Source organism: Notothenia coriiceps, unplaced genomic scaffold, assembly GCF_000735185.1.
Source record: "Notothenia coriiceps isolate Sejong01 unplaced genomic scaffold, NC01 NC01_scaffold00004413, whole genome shotgun sequence".
NCBI lineage: Eukaryota > Metazoa > Chordata > Actinopteri > Perciformes > Nototheniidae > Notothenia > Notothenia coriiceps.
In genome coordinates, this window is record NW_011337114.1 from 255,496 (window position 1) to 270,007 (window position 14,512).

The following is a 14,512-nucleotide window of genomic DNA, read 5'->3' on the forward strand; positions in this document are numbered from 1 at the left end:
GGAGGGAGGCAGGGTAGTCGAAGAAATAATAAGCATCGAAGAGAAGAAGGGCGCATTCCTGAACTATTCGATACAATAAGTATGTGATGAAACTTTATAAAGTTTTCGAGAGGTGTTTCTGGATCCGCAGACCCCCCCCCCCCACCCTGTAATGCAGTAATGGAATGTTTCCTACAGGACTTTTTACCTCAAAGGACAAAGGCATAATCATTAAAATGGAGAAGCAGGGAGGAGTCAATATTGCAAAGAGCTGTTGTTATTCATTGTGCATGCTACAGATGGACTGTATATTAAGCGCATGGTGTTCCCATTAGAGGTCCCATTGACAGTTGTTCACACAAACCTTTTCAGCTGCTCCCAAGGTCTCTGTTACAGATCTGTCACACTCATGTAGGACACTGGAGCAGCGAGAAGAACAGAGACAGGGATATAGAGAAGTCTCTGCAGACACTGAGAAGAGGTTCTTGCATATTATTTTATGAGCGATAGTTCGTATTAATAAATGGATTGTGACATGCATGATAATTGTTCACTGTTGAGCTGTGCGGTTGAACAAAAGTTATTTCCCTAGTGGCCATCATCCTAAATTCTGTGGCTTAATGCATGCCTGTAGACATTAGCCTGACAGTCCCTGTTAAAATATTAAGACAAACTTCTTGTTAGTAACACCTTTTAAATAGTTTAATGCAGGTTTAAATATTAACATTTTGGAGGTTAAGTTATGCCTTTGCTTACATTTGTTAAGCTTGCAAAATGTATATTGTTCGTTGCCTTCTGCTTTTGCCAGGATTTCTTAATTAGTTTACCCCCAATATTATCTTCTTTGTTTAAATAAAATAAAACATAATTAATTATTTCAAGAATAAATGGCTTTCCAAACTAAACAGAGAAAATGGAAGTCAAAATGGGTCTACAGAAGGCAAAGGAGACAGCAGTGGCTCTCTGTAACACTGAAATAGATAAATGCCTCAATCCACTTTCAATCCTACTTTTGCTAAACGCATGTGGTTAAAATAAATAAATTAAACAACAATTCTTGTCTTATCGTTCGCTATAGCTGTCAGTCTCACCAGTGTCCTTTTTCTAGTAAAAATTGGTTCAAGAGTTAAACCTTTATATCCAGTTTACTTTTGAGCTCTCACAGCCCATCTCCAATGGGGCAAATCCTGCTGTCTGAAATTGGTGTGAACACCAAAACTGGAATAACAGGACAGGTCCACAGAAGCTGCCCTATTTGATGTGTTATTTTGTTACCTGGCTACATTTGGATAAGGGATTGTGTCCTTAGCACATTCAGTAAAAGTTAAATGCGCCATCAAAGCCAGCCAGTTGACATTATGCGGCCTGCCTCTTGAAAGGCGGCAAAGTGCCACAGCCAAGCCATCTGAAGCGATAGAGGATGCCACGTTTAAAGTCATCTGTTGGTCCTGAGCAGTCTGTGAATCACTCGCGGGCAGGAGAGCGCTCTTTCTGTGTGTGTGGCTGTTTATCCATCACAACCCTGAGTGCCAGAGGTGCCCTTGAAAGTCTTCTGTGCTCATACGGTATTTTCTCATCCTCTCACCTGGTTGGAGTGTTAACCTTGCAACCTGAGTGAAACAGGGGAGGGTGTAGTGGGTGAAATTGTGATTTCTAAAATATAAAAACAACAACCTCTGAAACGTGAGTGGATGTATTTAATGATAGTGGAACATATGATGAACATGTCTTTTGTCTGACATCTCTTCATTACGCTGCATGTGTGATAACCGTGAGCTTTCATTAGACACTAATGTATAATATGTTTCTAATGAATGAGAAAACGTTTTGTTGACTAGATTCTCATTCATATTGGACAACTATGAGGTACAGTGTGAGGCCGATGATGGAGGCTGCCAGTCTCTCGATGTGGTTATTTGCCTCTTTCATGAATCTCATTCCCTCCTGCACTCACTTGGGTTTCATGCACATTTTTGTTATTCCAAATCAAGAAGTGTGCGTTCTCTAAGCGGCTGGGTCAGGCTAGGGGAATCACATTAACTGACTCAGATCTGCCTCAGTGGCTTATATAACTCTCACTGTCACCGTTTATCAATTTGCAATGCTTCACATTTTATTGGAGCTGGAACGTTTTTTTCGGACTGTCACTGCTTGTTCTTACCTCCACTTTCTGTATTTTTGTTTTGTTTTTAAATATTAGGTAGCAAAAATAAGCATTGTGGGACAGCAGATTTAACCTTATCTTTCATTCAAGTGCTGTAATTTTATTCAAATAGAGAATTCCCCTTATGCATAATTTGTTAATGTTCTTTGTTGTGCAAAATATGATGATTGTACGGTAAATCTGTATTTAGATGTAATTAATGACCATATGTGAGATAATTATGAATAGCTGATCCGCCTGCCTGACCATTCCGGCATTGATTTGATTTCTTCATAGTTAACTATAGAAAAAAAGAAAAAGGCTCAGTGCTCGTTCTGTGGAAAAATAAGTGGGTATATCCCAGATTTACAGTCTTTCAAGCACAATGTTTTCCTCTGTGTTTCCTGTGACTCTACCATACAGTGAGTATATGCTTGTGTTGCTGCCATGGACTAGCATGATGAAGTGTTAAAGTCTTATTTAAGTGTTTCCAAATGTTTTAATCCTATTTTACACAGAACAAGGATTGTATGAATGTGCATCCCCAATTTTGTACAGCTACAAAAACTCCCCAAGAGTAAATATACCTGGTTTCAGGTTTGCCCATGCACCTTTTTGTTGTTGGTGAAAACAAAGACATTAAGCTTATGTTGTGGGAAATTAGCTATAGAGACTGAAAACATTTTTGTACCAGGCTGTAAATGTTCATTCTGCTATAAAAGTTGCCATTTTAACATGAAGGTTTATAGGTATTTAGTATAGCTTTTGGAGCCAGATTTTTGTGACCATTCGACCAACTACAACTTTGTTTTAAGACGCCGGAGGTTGACGCTTGGATACAAGTGGTTAATGCCATTTGGCTTAGTGGACATTGTGTCGATGTTATTTTCCCATAACCTGTCATAACAAAAACATTACAAAAAACCTGAAACTACATTAATTCAAACAAGCATCTGGTATTTCTGATGTTCTGTAGACAAACAAATATTACTAACGCACAAGGTGTCCTCCTCCAGAGTTTGCAGTGATTGTTATAAACGATCTTGTCAGCCATTGTTTTACTGTCTAATTATTTGTTGAACACGAGAAAGAAGGGCCAAACAAGCCAACAAGTGGAAAAAAAACATGACTCCATGGGTTGGATTTCCTTGTATCTTTCTTTTTTTTTTTTCTTCCCCAGACGTCACTGGTACCCCCTGCGTCCGCCACAATCAGAATCTAATTCTGCCGAAAGCACTGGAGTAAATAAAAAGTGATTTGTTTAGAGCCAGTGTGTCCGTGGGGAAGTCAATGATGTGAACTGAAGCTGGGTTTTGGTTCAGTAGGGGTGTTGGTAATTGTGTCTTTTTAATTGTGCTGCATTGTGTGAGCAGATGAGGGGGAGGCTAGTGTGTGTGTGTGTGTGTGTGTGTGTGTGTGTGTGTGTGTGTGTTTGAGTGTGAATGAGTGCATAATGCTTTGATAGTTTGGGGGTGTGTAGTGTAAATGTTAAAACGTTTTTTTTGGAATTGTCATAGCACATTTACAGAAAGTACTGTTGTGATCCTTAGAAAGCAACATTTTTATGCTGGTGCAAATAGAAATGTGTCTGTTGTTGAACACAGTTTTATGTCCTTTGACAAGGTGATAATTCTCCTTGTGAATACTACTGTGATACGATTTCAAGAGATAGCTAACACACTTAAGTGTGTAAGTGATCTGTTTTTAGCAAGGGACCAGTGTTGGGACTAACGCGTTACAAAGTAACTGTAACGCAACTACTTTTTGTGGTAACTAATAGCGTTAGTAGTTACCTATTCCCATTAAGTAACGCCGTTATAGTTACTGTGATTTAAATGTGTGCGTTACTGCGTTACATTATGTGATGGAACTGAACCGAATCTCCCTGCGGATGTAATTTACAGGCAGATACAGTGATGTCCTCTCACAGTACCATGGAAAAGTGAGAGTGACCAGAGAGGAGTGATGATTGGTTAACGCGGGGTAACATTTCAGGGTAAGCCAATCAGAGACAGAGTTGGGCGGGTCTTGCCTTATGGGGAAAATACACAGACACACATACACGGCAACGCCCACCACCAGCACACACTAGGGGTTTCACCAACTAATCGACTAGTCGACTACCTTTACCACTAGTCGGCGCTGTAGGCCCTAGTCAACTAGTCGTGAAAAAAATGGAGGTAAACGAGGTGCTGCAAAATGCTCCAAAACACGTCCGACATTCTTATGTATGGCAGAACTTCAACGAAGATGTAACCAGAGTTGGTTACATCTTCGTTGAAGTTCTGCCATACATAAGAATGTCGGACGTGTTTTGGAGCATTTTGCAGCACCTCGTTTACCTCCATTTTTTTCACGACTAGNGATGAGTGAAGATAATTCGACCAAAACTTACAGTAGAGTAACATTACCAAAACAATTTTTAACAGGAACAAACGGGCCGAAATAGTGTAGAATAAGTTTTTTTGGCAGTTATTAACTGAATGTAAGTTTTTACTTTTTACATCTGGGAAGGCATTTGGCCTTCATCAGGAATGGAAAGTGGTCTGACCAAACAACTTAGAGTATTTCTTATAGGCTATGCAGGGCATGCAAGCGAGCAAACAAGGAGCAAACAAAACAAGTGAAATGAAAGCGAATTACAATTGAAATGTACAATATATTTTGTGTTCATCTATAAATTCAGCCTAGAGAATGCCACCGAGAGCATTTCTTACAGGTAAGACCTGGAAAAATCTTACATGTTCTTAGGGGAGTTTGGCCCCCCAAACCCTTTGGTGCCATTTCGTTCCGCGCCGCATTTCAGGGCAATCCTATTGGGTTCAGGGCCATCTGGTAATTAGCTTAGATGGCCCACAGGGCCAGTCTCCCAAAAAATCCTTAATGTCATGGCACTGAGCATTCATTTGCATGGAGCAGGGTATTCAGTCCTCTGCTCAGCAAAGTTTCATTTACAATACAGGTTGGAATTAGGAATCTGTCATTTGTATTTTCAATGTAGTTTGTCCTATCTAAGTTACCTCAAGGTTAGATGTTAAAGGATCAGTAAAATATTGATTAGAGAATATTTGAAGAAATAACACCCTAAATAGTTCATTATGAGGGGAAAAAAAACAATTGGCTCTATTGGAGAGGGCAGATCTGGGATCAGGAGTAACAGGAATTGGGTGGAAAGGGGCACCTCTCGCACCTGGTCCTACAGGGCACCCTTGGTGTGTGTTCCTGTCTGGTCTGTGTGTGTTCTGTGCTGTGTGTGGTGTCTGTGTGTGGTGTGTGTGTGTGTTGTGTGTGTGTGTGTGTTGTGTGTGGTGTGTGTGGTTGTGTGTGTGTGTGTGTGTGTGGGGTGTGTGTGTGTGTTGTTGTGGTGTGTGTGTGTGTGGTGTGGTGTGTGTTGTGTGTGTGCTCCAAGATTAAGTAGGTCAGGGGCGCAAAAAAATTGACAGACCCCACACACATGGAATACCCAGGAATAATATATGGTGTGGGTCACACACATATACACACACAAATTATAAACACACATATACACACACACACACACACACCACACCACAACACACACACAAACACACCTACAAAATATCCTCTACTACACATTTTTCCGCAAATCTTCAGGTCAACATTTCCAATTGTGGTACAGTTTTGTTGTCTATTTCCTGATTGATAGTGTTCATCATTGGTAATTTCCTATGTCCATAATCTTTAGTGGCAGTATACTAGGCACATTGAGCTAACCCAATCCATTCTAATACAACATTCTGTCAAATACATCCTGCAACCTCTAAATGTTGGAAAGTTCATAGTGTTTTAAAAATTGTTTGGGTTTAAAAAGGGGCCCGCGCGGTGGTTAAGGTTTCAACGCGTGGACGATCAACTAGAGACCATCTTGCAGATAGTTAACACGTTGTGAAATCCATCAATAGGTGCTTTCCCTTCCATTGGTCTTGGCGGGGCGCTGCGCCCGCCAACGGAGCCCTGCCACGGAGGCCCTGCGGCCCCTGCCTGAAATTCAAGGTATTTTGTTTTGTTTTTTATTTAAAAAAAAAATATATATAGCACAAATTCAACTAAATGTCGTATCTACGGTCACTTTCACATAGTGGGCGGCCCCGTGCTGCTCTTTTATCTAAATAAACTTAAACGCCATGTTTTATCCAATGTGCTGTCTTCAGTTGCAATTTTGGTGCTATCATATATTTTTTTATTAAATAAAAAAACAAAAAAATAACCTTGGAATTTCAGGCCAGGCGCAGGCCTCCGTGGCTAAGGGCCCGTTGGCAGGGCGCAGCGGCCCGCCTGAAGACAATGGAATGGGAAACACTATTGATGGATTTCACAGACGTGCCTATTGCAAGATCCGCAGCTTCTTAGGTATTGATGCGTACAGGGTTGAAACCTTAACACCTTTTTAAACCCAAACAATTTTTAAAACTATGGAACTTTCCAACATTTATGATGGGTGAGGATGGTATTGCGAAGAATGTTGTATTAGAATGGATTTGGCGTTGTAGCTCAATGTGCCCTAGTATTTTACTGCCACTAAGATTATGGACCATTAGGAAATTACCAAGGAGGCAATCAGGAAACAACACAAAACTGTACCATTGGAATGTGACCTGAAGATTTCGGAAAAATGTGTAGTAGAGGATATGTTGTAGGTGTGTTTGTGTGTTGTGTGTGTGTGTGTGTGTGTGTGTGTGTGTGTATAATGTGTGTTTATAATTTTGTGGTGTGTATATTGTGTGTCGTACCCACACCATATTATTACTCCTTGCGTATCCATGTGTGTGGGTCTGTCCCACTTTTTTGCCTGACCTACTTTCTTGGAGCCAACACACACAACACACACACACACACACACACACACCACACACAACACACACACACACACACACACACAACACACACACACACACAACACACACACAACACACACACACACACACACACACACACACACAGACACACACAACACAAGCCACACACAACAGGACAGACACACACAAGTGCCCCTGTTAGGCAGGTGGAAGGGGTGCCCCTTCCACCATCTGTTACTTCCTGATCCCAGGATCTGCCCTCTCCAATCAGGCCAATTGTTTTTTTCCCTCATAATGGTAACTATTTAGGTTTATTCTTCAATATTTCTAATCAAATATTTTACTTGATCCTTTAACATCTACCGAGTAATTAGATAGGAAAACTACAATTGAAATACAAATGACAGATTCCTAATTCAAACCTGTATTTAAATGAACTTGGCTTGAGCAGAGACTGAATACTCTGGCCTCCATGCAAATGGATCTCAGTGCATGACATTAAAGGATTTTGGGGATTGATGCCCTGTGGGCCATTAAGCTAATTTACAGAGGCCCTGAACCCAATAGAGATTGCCCTGGAAAAATGGCGCTATGCGGACGAAATGGCACAAAGGGTTTGGGGGGCCTCCCCCTAGAACATTTAGATTTTTCCCAGGTCTTACTGTAGATGCTCTCTGGTGGCATTCTCTAGGCTTGAATTATAAGATGAACCACCACAAAATTATCATTGTACAATTTTCAATTGTATCTTCATTTCACTGTTTGTTTGCTCTTGTTTTGCTCGCTTGCATGCCCCTGCATAGCTATAAGAAATACTTAAGTTGTTGGTCAAGACACTTTCCATCTGATGAAGGCAAATTCCTTCCCAGATGTAAAAAAGGTAGGAAAACATTACATTCAGTTATAACTGCCAAAACAAACCATTTATTTACACTATTATGGCCCCTGTTAAAAATGTTTGTAAATGTTATCTACTGTAAGTTTGGTCGAATTAATGCTTCCTCAATCCGAAGCTGAGACGAAGCAGACCCGTAGCGCATTCATGAGCAGGGAGCCGAGCGCATTCCGCGAAGCACCAACATGGTGACGTGGAGTTCCGTTTTAGCCGGCAAATCTAAATCTCTTTCAGGTCAAAATAATTTCCCTTTAGCGCAATACCGCTTCAGTTGCAGCCACTTATGTGACAAGACAAGAAGAGTATGTGACAGACAATAATAGCCAATTCTAATGTCTAACACGTAATGTGGAGAAAGAGATGTCCTGTCTGGTTGATTGTGCGTTGATCTGTTGGTTAATGCCTCTGGGGGCTCCGGTGGGCATGTAAACAAATGCATAATGGCTGCGCTATTACTTGTGAGGCCTCACCCGGTTGCATCGACACTTATTGTTTAGGGTGTCTTATAAGCAGGTAGTCATATCATTAGCTAGAACTAGCTGGATCTGATCGATATGGACATTAACGCGCAGTGAAGTCTATCTGACGGGAGAGAAGATCAGCCTGCTGCTGACGGAGTCGACATGCAGCTCTGCATGATCACATGCGGTGAAGCGGACAAACACACACTTTCAGGTTAGAATTATCACCGTTAGCTATTTTTTAATTACCTATCAAACTACCTAACTAGTTTATAAGGATATGTTTTATTTTACTGTCGGGGTCACCCAGGGATCCGCGAGCTGGCATGATACTGGGGCATAATAGATTGCCCGATCGGGGCAACAGCCAGCGTGAGGCTTTATTTGCCGAGCTAATACTAGATGGCCCCCGGGGCCGGGATCGGGGCAGTCCCTTAATGTCGAGCCCTGGATCTTATTCTGTTATCCTCAAACAGAGACAACTTCTTTGACACATCCTTAATCATTTGACATTCAAAAGGACACACCTCTGTTCAAAGCACTGGAAACAAACAGGATTGGTGCTCTTTCTGGGGTATGTGTTATATATGGGAAGTAAAACAGAGTTAATGAACAGTTAGCAACTCAAGGTTCCATTACAAAATTAAATGCCGATTTTTCAATTACATTTCTGAATATTGCAGAAAATGAGATCTTTGGCAAGTGCAGGTTTGTGATACATAGTTATTTTCAGCAGGATATCTCCAACATTTATCAACACTTTTATAATGTTGGTGTCAATGCATTGACATAGGCAAAGAAGCTTAGTTTATAAACAAACTACTGACTTCATGTCACCACCGCTAAGCTAAAGGTGGCCAAATTTTCGGGAGTGAGGATGTTTAATAGTCTTCATTTAGTCAATTCTTTTAGGAAACAAATTGTGATGACCCAAAAAAAGCTTCAGACATTCACTACATATTTATCTTGACATATTGTACCGTCGACGAACAAAACGTGCAAGTCTCTTCAGTTGTGTTAGCCACAGGCCTAAGTTTGGTGTTCCAACCAAAAATATTATATAAAAAAGCGTTGACTTAGGAGGACAATGGAATAGGAAGTTTAAGGCAAACTCCATTTTCTGGGTTTTAGGACCTCATTCCTTCATCAATCTATTATATAGGTTAAAAAGGGAATGAAGTGTAATTTCCATTGTACAGCAGAGAGAAAGAGAGGGAATTGTTGAGGGGATTTACACCATCGAACGGCTCATTTTGTCATTCCAACTTATTTATGTGTCTGCTGGAGGGCTCCAGAGCTATATATAGATGTCTGCCTACAGGACAGGCTGCACACACACACATGCAAACACACCACAACACGCGCCACACACCACGCACGCACGCACACACACCACACACACACCACACACACACACACAGACACACACTTCTGCTGGTCAGACTGTTCTGATTGAGTCACACTTGAGATGTTACATGGTCAAACACAGACTTTCATTTATCTAAACTTTAAATAAGAATAATGAGAAAATGCTCATACATTTTTAATCAGGTTCAGAGTGAGGATGAGCGAATGTGTTGGCTTGAAACAAAGAGCTCCTCTCTCTTTATGTCAGAGCGGGCTGGGTTCAGGTAAGCTGCAGCACACTGAAACCTAGTGAGCTCTGCAGCAAACTGACACCTCTGGGCCCCAATTCCAATCAACCCCTACCACCCTACCCCTCCGTTTGCGCGTTCGCGCGGGAGGGTCCGCACACATTAAAATGTGCTGTTCCAAACCAACGAGTGTGGAGCGGTGTGGAGGGGGAGTGGGCTATCAAGCCCTCAAACAGCGAGTCTGCATCGGTGCTGACTGGAGACCGGTCTCTACCTGACGGGTCTCAAAGCTGTGTGTGTCCGTCAGAAAACAAGCTGTTTACAAACAGTTCCAGCAAACACTCACTGATAAATTGCGACCTCATGATAACCTCATATTTTAACTTAGGATGATACCTGTGTTTAGTCATACCTATGCATTTTATTATAAAGTTGTGTATATTTACAGACTGTTGCAAAAACTAAAAAGCTTATAAACATCAGGTTTTAAAACTAAAAGAGCTTTACAAAAAATAAAATTAAAGATGTTTGGAGTTTTATTTTTGTTATTAATTTTTAATAATAACTTTTTTTTTTTCCAAGAGATGCTGATTTGAAACCGTTGTTACATACAGTTACGGCATTTCCTATTTCTGCCGGAGACAGGGGAGTTTGTTCCAAAGCTTGCAGCTGTATTTATACCCTCCATCTGACAGGAGGGAGCCTCGTTTAGCTGCGAGTGTCACTCCGCCATGGAGTGGGATTGAGTAGGGTGTGGTTTGGAATTGGGCCCCAGTGAGCTCTGCAGCACACTGACACCTAGGGTGTTTCTCAATCTCGAGTACGCTTGCTTGGTAACACATGTCTTCCGAGCATTGTTGGGCAAGTTACTTTTAAAAAGTACCTAGTAATAGTTATAGTTACTGCTCTCAAAAAAGTAACTAGTTACTTTATTAGTTACTAAATTATAAAAGTAACAAGTTACTTTACTTTACTTTAAAAATAATAACAATACAAATACAAGTGTTTGTGTTGTTCTGGCACAGTAAGAGAAAAGACAACTCCCCATCATTGTAGCAATTATCATTATGAAATGTAGTGGAACAATAAAACACAAAAGATATGTTTAGACATTTTGACAGGCACTGCCGGTGGTTGAGACGGTGGGGTCTTTGGCGACTAGTTTTATAGCCCCATGTACATTAGTTAGGTGCTTCAGGAGATTGGCATTGCTGTTATTCGATGTGGACAATGCTAGCTGTCCTGCACACAGTTTTTGCGTCCTTTATCCCCACAAATTGAAAATAGTGGTTATATCTCCAAGTTGTAAATGCGCTGCTGCTCTCGCTGATACTTGCATCTGCCATTGTGTGTGTGTGTGCTGGTGGTGGGCGTTGCCGTGTATGTGTTTGTGTGTCTGTGTATTTTCCCCATAAGGCAAGACCCGCCCAACTCTGTCTCTGATTGGCTTACCCTGAAATGTTACCCCGCGTTAACCAATCATCACTCCTCTCTGGTCACTCTCACTTTTCCATGGTACTGTGAGAGGACATCACTGTATCCGCCTGTAAATTACATCCGCAGGGAGTCGCGGTTCAGTTCCATCACATAATGTAACGCAGTAACGCACACATTTAAATCACAGTAACTATAACGACGTTACTTAATGGGAATAGGTAACTAGTAACGCGATTAGTTACCACAAAAAGTAGTTGCGTTACAGTAACGCGTTACAGTAACTCGTTACTGTGTAACGTGTTAGTCCCAACACTGCTTCCGAGTCACTTGCTTCATCAGCGAGGCAAGAATACCTCCTGGCATTTGGAAAATGAAGAGTGGGACAGGCGAGCAAGTGTGCAGGTGTGCGTCATATGAGAGGCCCCGCCTTACATTTTCCGCCACAGATTTGGGGAAATTGGTCCGTGCGCAAAGCATTTTGGGGATTTTAAGACCGCGGAGTCTACACATGTGCAGCCTCTAAATTTTTCCAAAAAAAGTACGCCAGGCTCTGTAGATTTCCAAGTATGCTGGACATTGGAACAGTCCTTCGGCGGCACTCAATGACGTAGTATGCTTAAAATAGTGGCTCTGGAGCAGCTTTACTCGACATTGAGAAACACCGCTAGTGAGCTCTGCAGCACACTTGCCCCTTTCACACCAACGCGGTTCTCGTTCTAGCTCTGTGCTTGCGCTCTTCTGGTTCGGAACCATTTTTTCTTTTCAGCCCCCGTTTTGTTCACACCGCCCAGAGCCCGACTGGTGCTGCCGCTGCTACGTCATGACGTCACCGTTTACGTTGCTGATTTTCTCTCCAACGGCGCTCAAAACAACAACAACAACAATGGGGGACTGCGTCGGGTCGATGATCGTGTTGCTTTTAATCACACGAAGCCAGATTAAATTAAATAATTACTTCTCCAACCTTATACTTTTCTCCAGAGTGACGTGGCTCATTGTTTATTAATGTGTTTCAGCGGCATTTACCGACCGCTGCAGTGCTGCTTGTCCACCGGAGTTTGTTCTCCCGTAAACTCACAGGAGCGGCCGCTGTAAAGTCTTCACTGTCTGACTGTCACACAAGCAGCTGATAAATATCCCCAATTCCCAGTCGCGACTCCAGGGGTATGCTGGGGCAGGCTACAGCCATGCCATCAAATGGCCTTAGCCCCACCTTAGCCCCACCATGAAAAAAGTAAGCAAAAAAAATTTCAGCAAACTTGCGCCGGAGTACATTTCACAAACAGCAGCAAGGATTGATTTCAGTAGCCACTTTGTCTGGAAATGCCAAAAGACTAGAAACGGGTTTGGAAAACTTTTTGTCACGTAGTGATCGTCTTCTCATTAAAACATCTTTGCTAATGTCTTCTGGCCAATCAGAATCACCAGAACGGCGCGTGGTGACGGGAGAATAGTTTTGCAGTAGAACTTCGTTTTATAGATCCCATGGATACAACATTACGTGTTGATAGAAATCAAACACGTAATGAAATAAGACCCCACGGTTTGATGATTGATTGATAGGTTTGTGGGCTGTCTTTCATTTTGACACACAGAACAATGGGCGTGGGCTATCCACCCTTATCCACAATGTTAAAGTAATTCACACAGCCTCTCCCTCTTCTCTCTGTGAGGAGCACGCAGGTTTCAGCTTTTCAGAACAAAGTAACAAAAAACAGAAATGGCATTCATTATATAATAAAAAGTGTTTTTATTTTTTTACTACAAGACAAATGTGTGCCTTTTTATTTCATACAGTTCAATTTGGATTGAGACAGGGAATATCTAAATAATCTAAACCTCACGCGTGGCGTTTCACTGTCAAAGGGGGCCGATATAGCGTGTACGTAATTTACATTGCACAATACTGACTTGAGCCCCCACCATCTGTATGGGGCTTAGCCCTACCATAGATTACCCAACAAAAAATACTCTGTGAGCCGCCACTGCTAATTTCCCCATAAGTGAATGTGTGTCAGTCTGAATTGATTGCTGTTTGGCATCACAACGCCTGTTATGAAAGTTTCTCTTGGTATAAAATGGTTGATGTTAGCATAGCAACCGGAAGCGATACTATCTTGACTACTTGTTGTTTGCTATCCTTATTGTGGCATAAGCCGTTTTCTACAGGCACATTTTTACCGGCGTATTTTTCATTATGATTCTACTTTGTGATAGTCACAACCAGTGACAACCAGTGCAGCCCATGTATTGATTCCATTCGATAGCTGCTATAATACAAAACACACACGTCTGCCTGCTCTCCACAATGGATCAAATAACAGCTAACGGATGGTCAAAGTGAAAATGTACCAATAAACAGACTCACACAAAGCCTTGTTAGTGTTGCACTGAACTTTATAAGTGGTGTGGTTTTCCTTCTCGGTCACTTTGCTCAGCCCACTACTGTTGTACAACTATTTATTTTGCCGTAGCTCGCCGATAAATTCTAAAAAAAAAATAAAGCTCAGAAAGATAATAAATCTACGCCAAAAAAAAAAAAACAACAACACACTTCCAGAGACAGTAAAAAGCGTGCGTAATGCGGTTTTATCGGCTTTCTAGAAAAAAAAAAAAAAAAAAAAAAAAAAACAAAAATAAAAAAAAAAATAATATTATTTTTCAAAAACATGAAACAATGAGAAAAATTGATGAATAACGACAAAAAATTAAAAATTATTTTGAGAGCACCTTGCCCAAATATAAAGACTGCAGCATTGTAGAGAATAGAAATATTTATATAAAATAATCTCATTAATAGAACCAAACCAAATCAAATAAACTGAAAATATTCACACACATCAGGAAATCCAACAGGATAGAAAAACATACACATAAATATTATTTGTATGATCTTACTTTCATAATCTTAACATATAAATCGAAACTACAAAAAAAAAAAGAACTAAACAGCTTAAAAAAAGCAAGGAATAGAAGACCAGAAGACCGCCATATGAATTAGAAAAAAAATAGAGGAAATACAACAGAACCAAAACACATTAGAATGCAACACTTTATTCCTCATATCAAAAAGATACATACAGTGTAAGAAATAGTAATGTGTGCTAGATAAAACATATATATAGTGTTAAAAAACTTACCTAAGACTGAAAAAGATAGTGATCAGTGACCAGAGGAACATAATG

At 40.9% G+C, this 14,512-nt stretch overlaps 1 protein-coding gene across 1 annotated transcript in view; it reads right to left on the reverse strand.

Annotated features, from left to right (window-relative positions):
- Window positions 1-4,470, reverse strand: part of LOC104942270 (nck-associated protein 5-like) — a 17,519-nt gene extending 13,049 nt beyond the window's left edge. The window contains exons 1-2 of the mRNA XM_010767476.1: window positions 4,465-4,470; window positions 3,839-3,849 (exon numbers count right to left, since the gene is read on the reverse strand). Of these exons, the coding sequence (XP_010765778.1) occupies window positions 3,839-3,849; window positions 4,465-4,470 (17 nt within the window). The remainder of the gene's footprint in view (window positions 1-3,838; window positions 3,850-4,464) is intronic.
- Window positions 4,471-14,512: the final 10,042 nt, after the last annotated feature.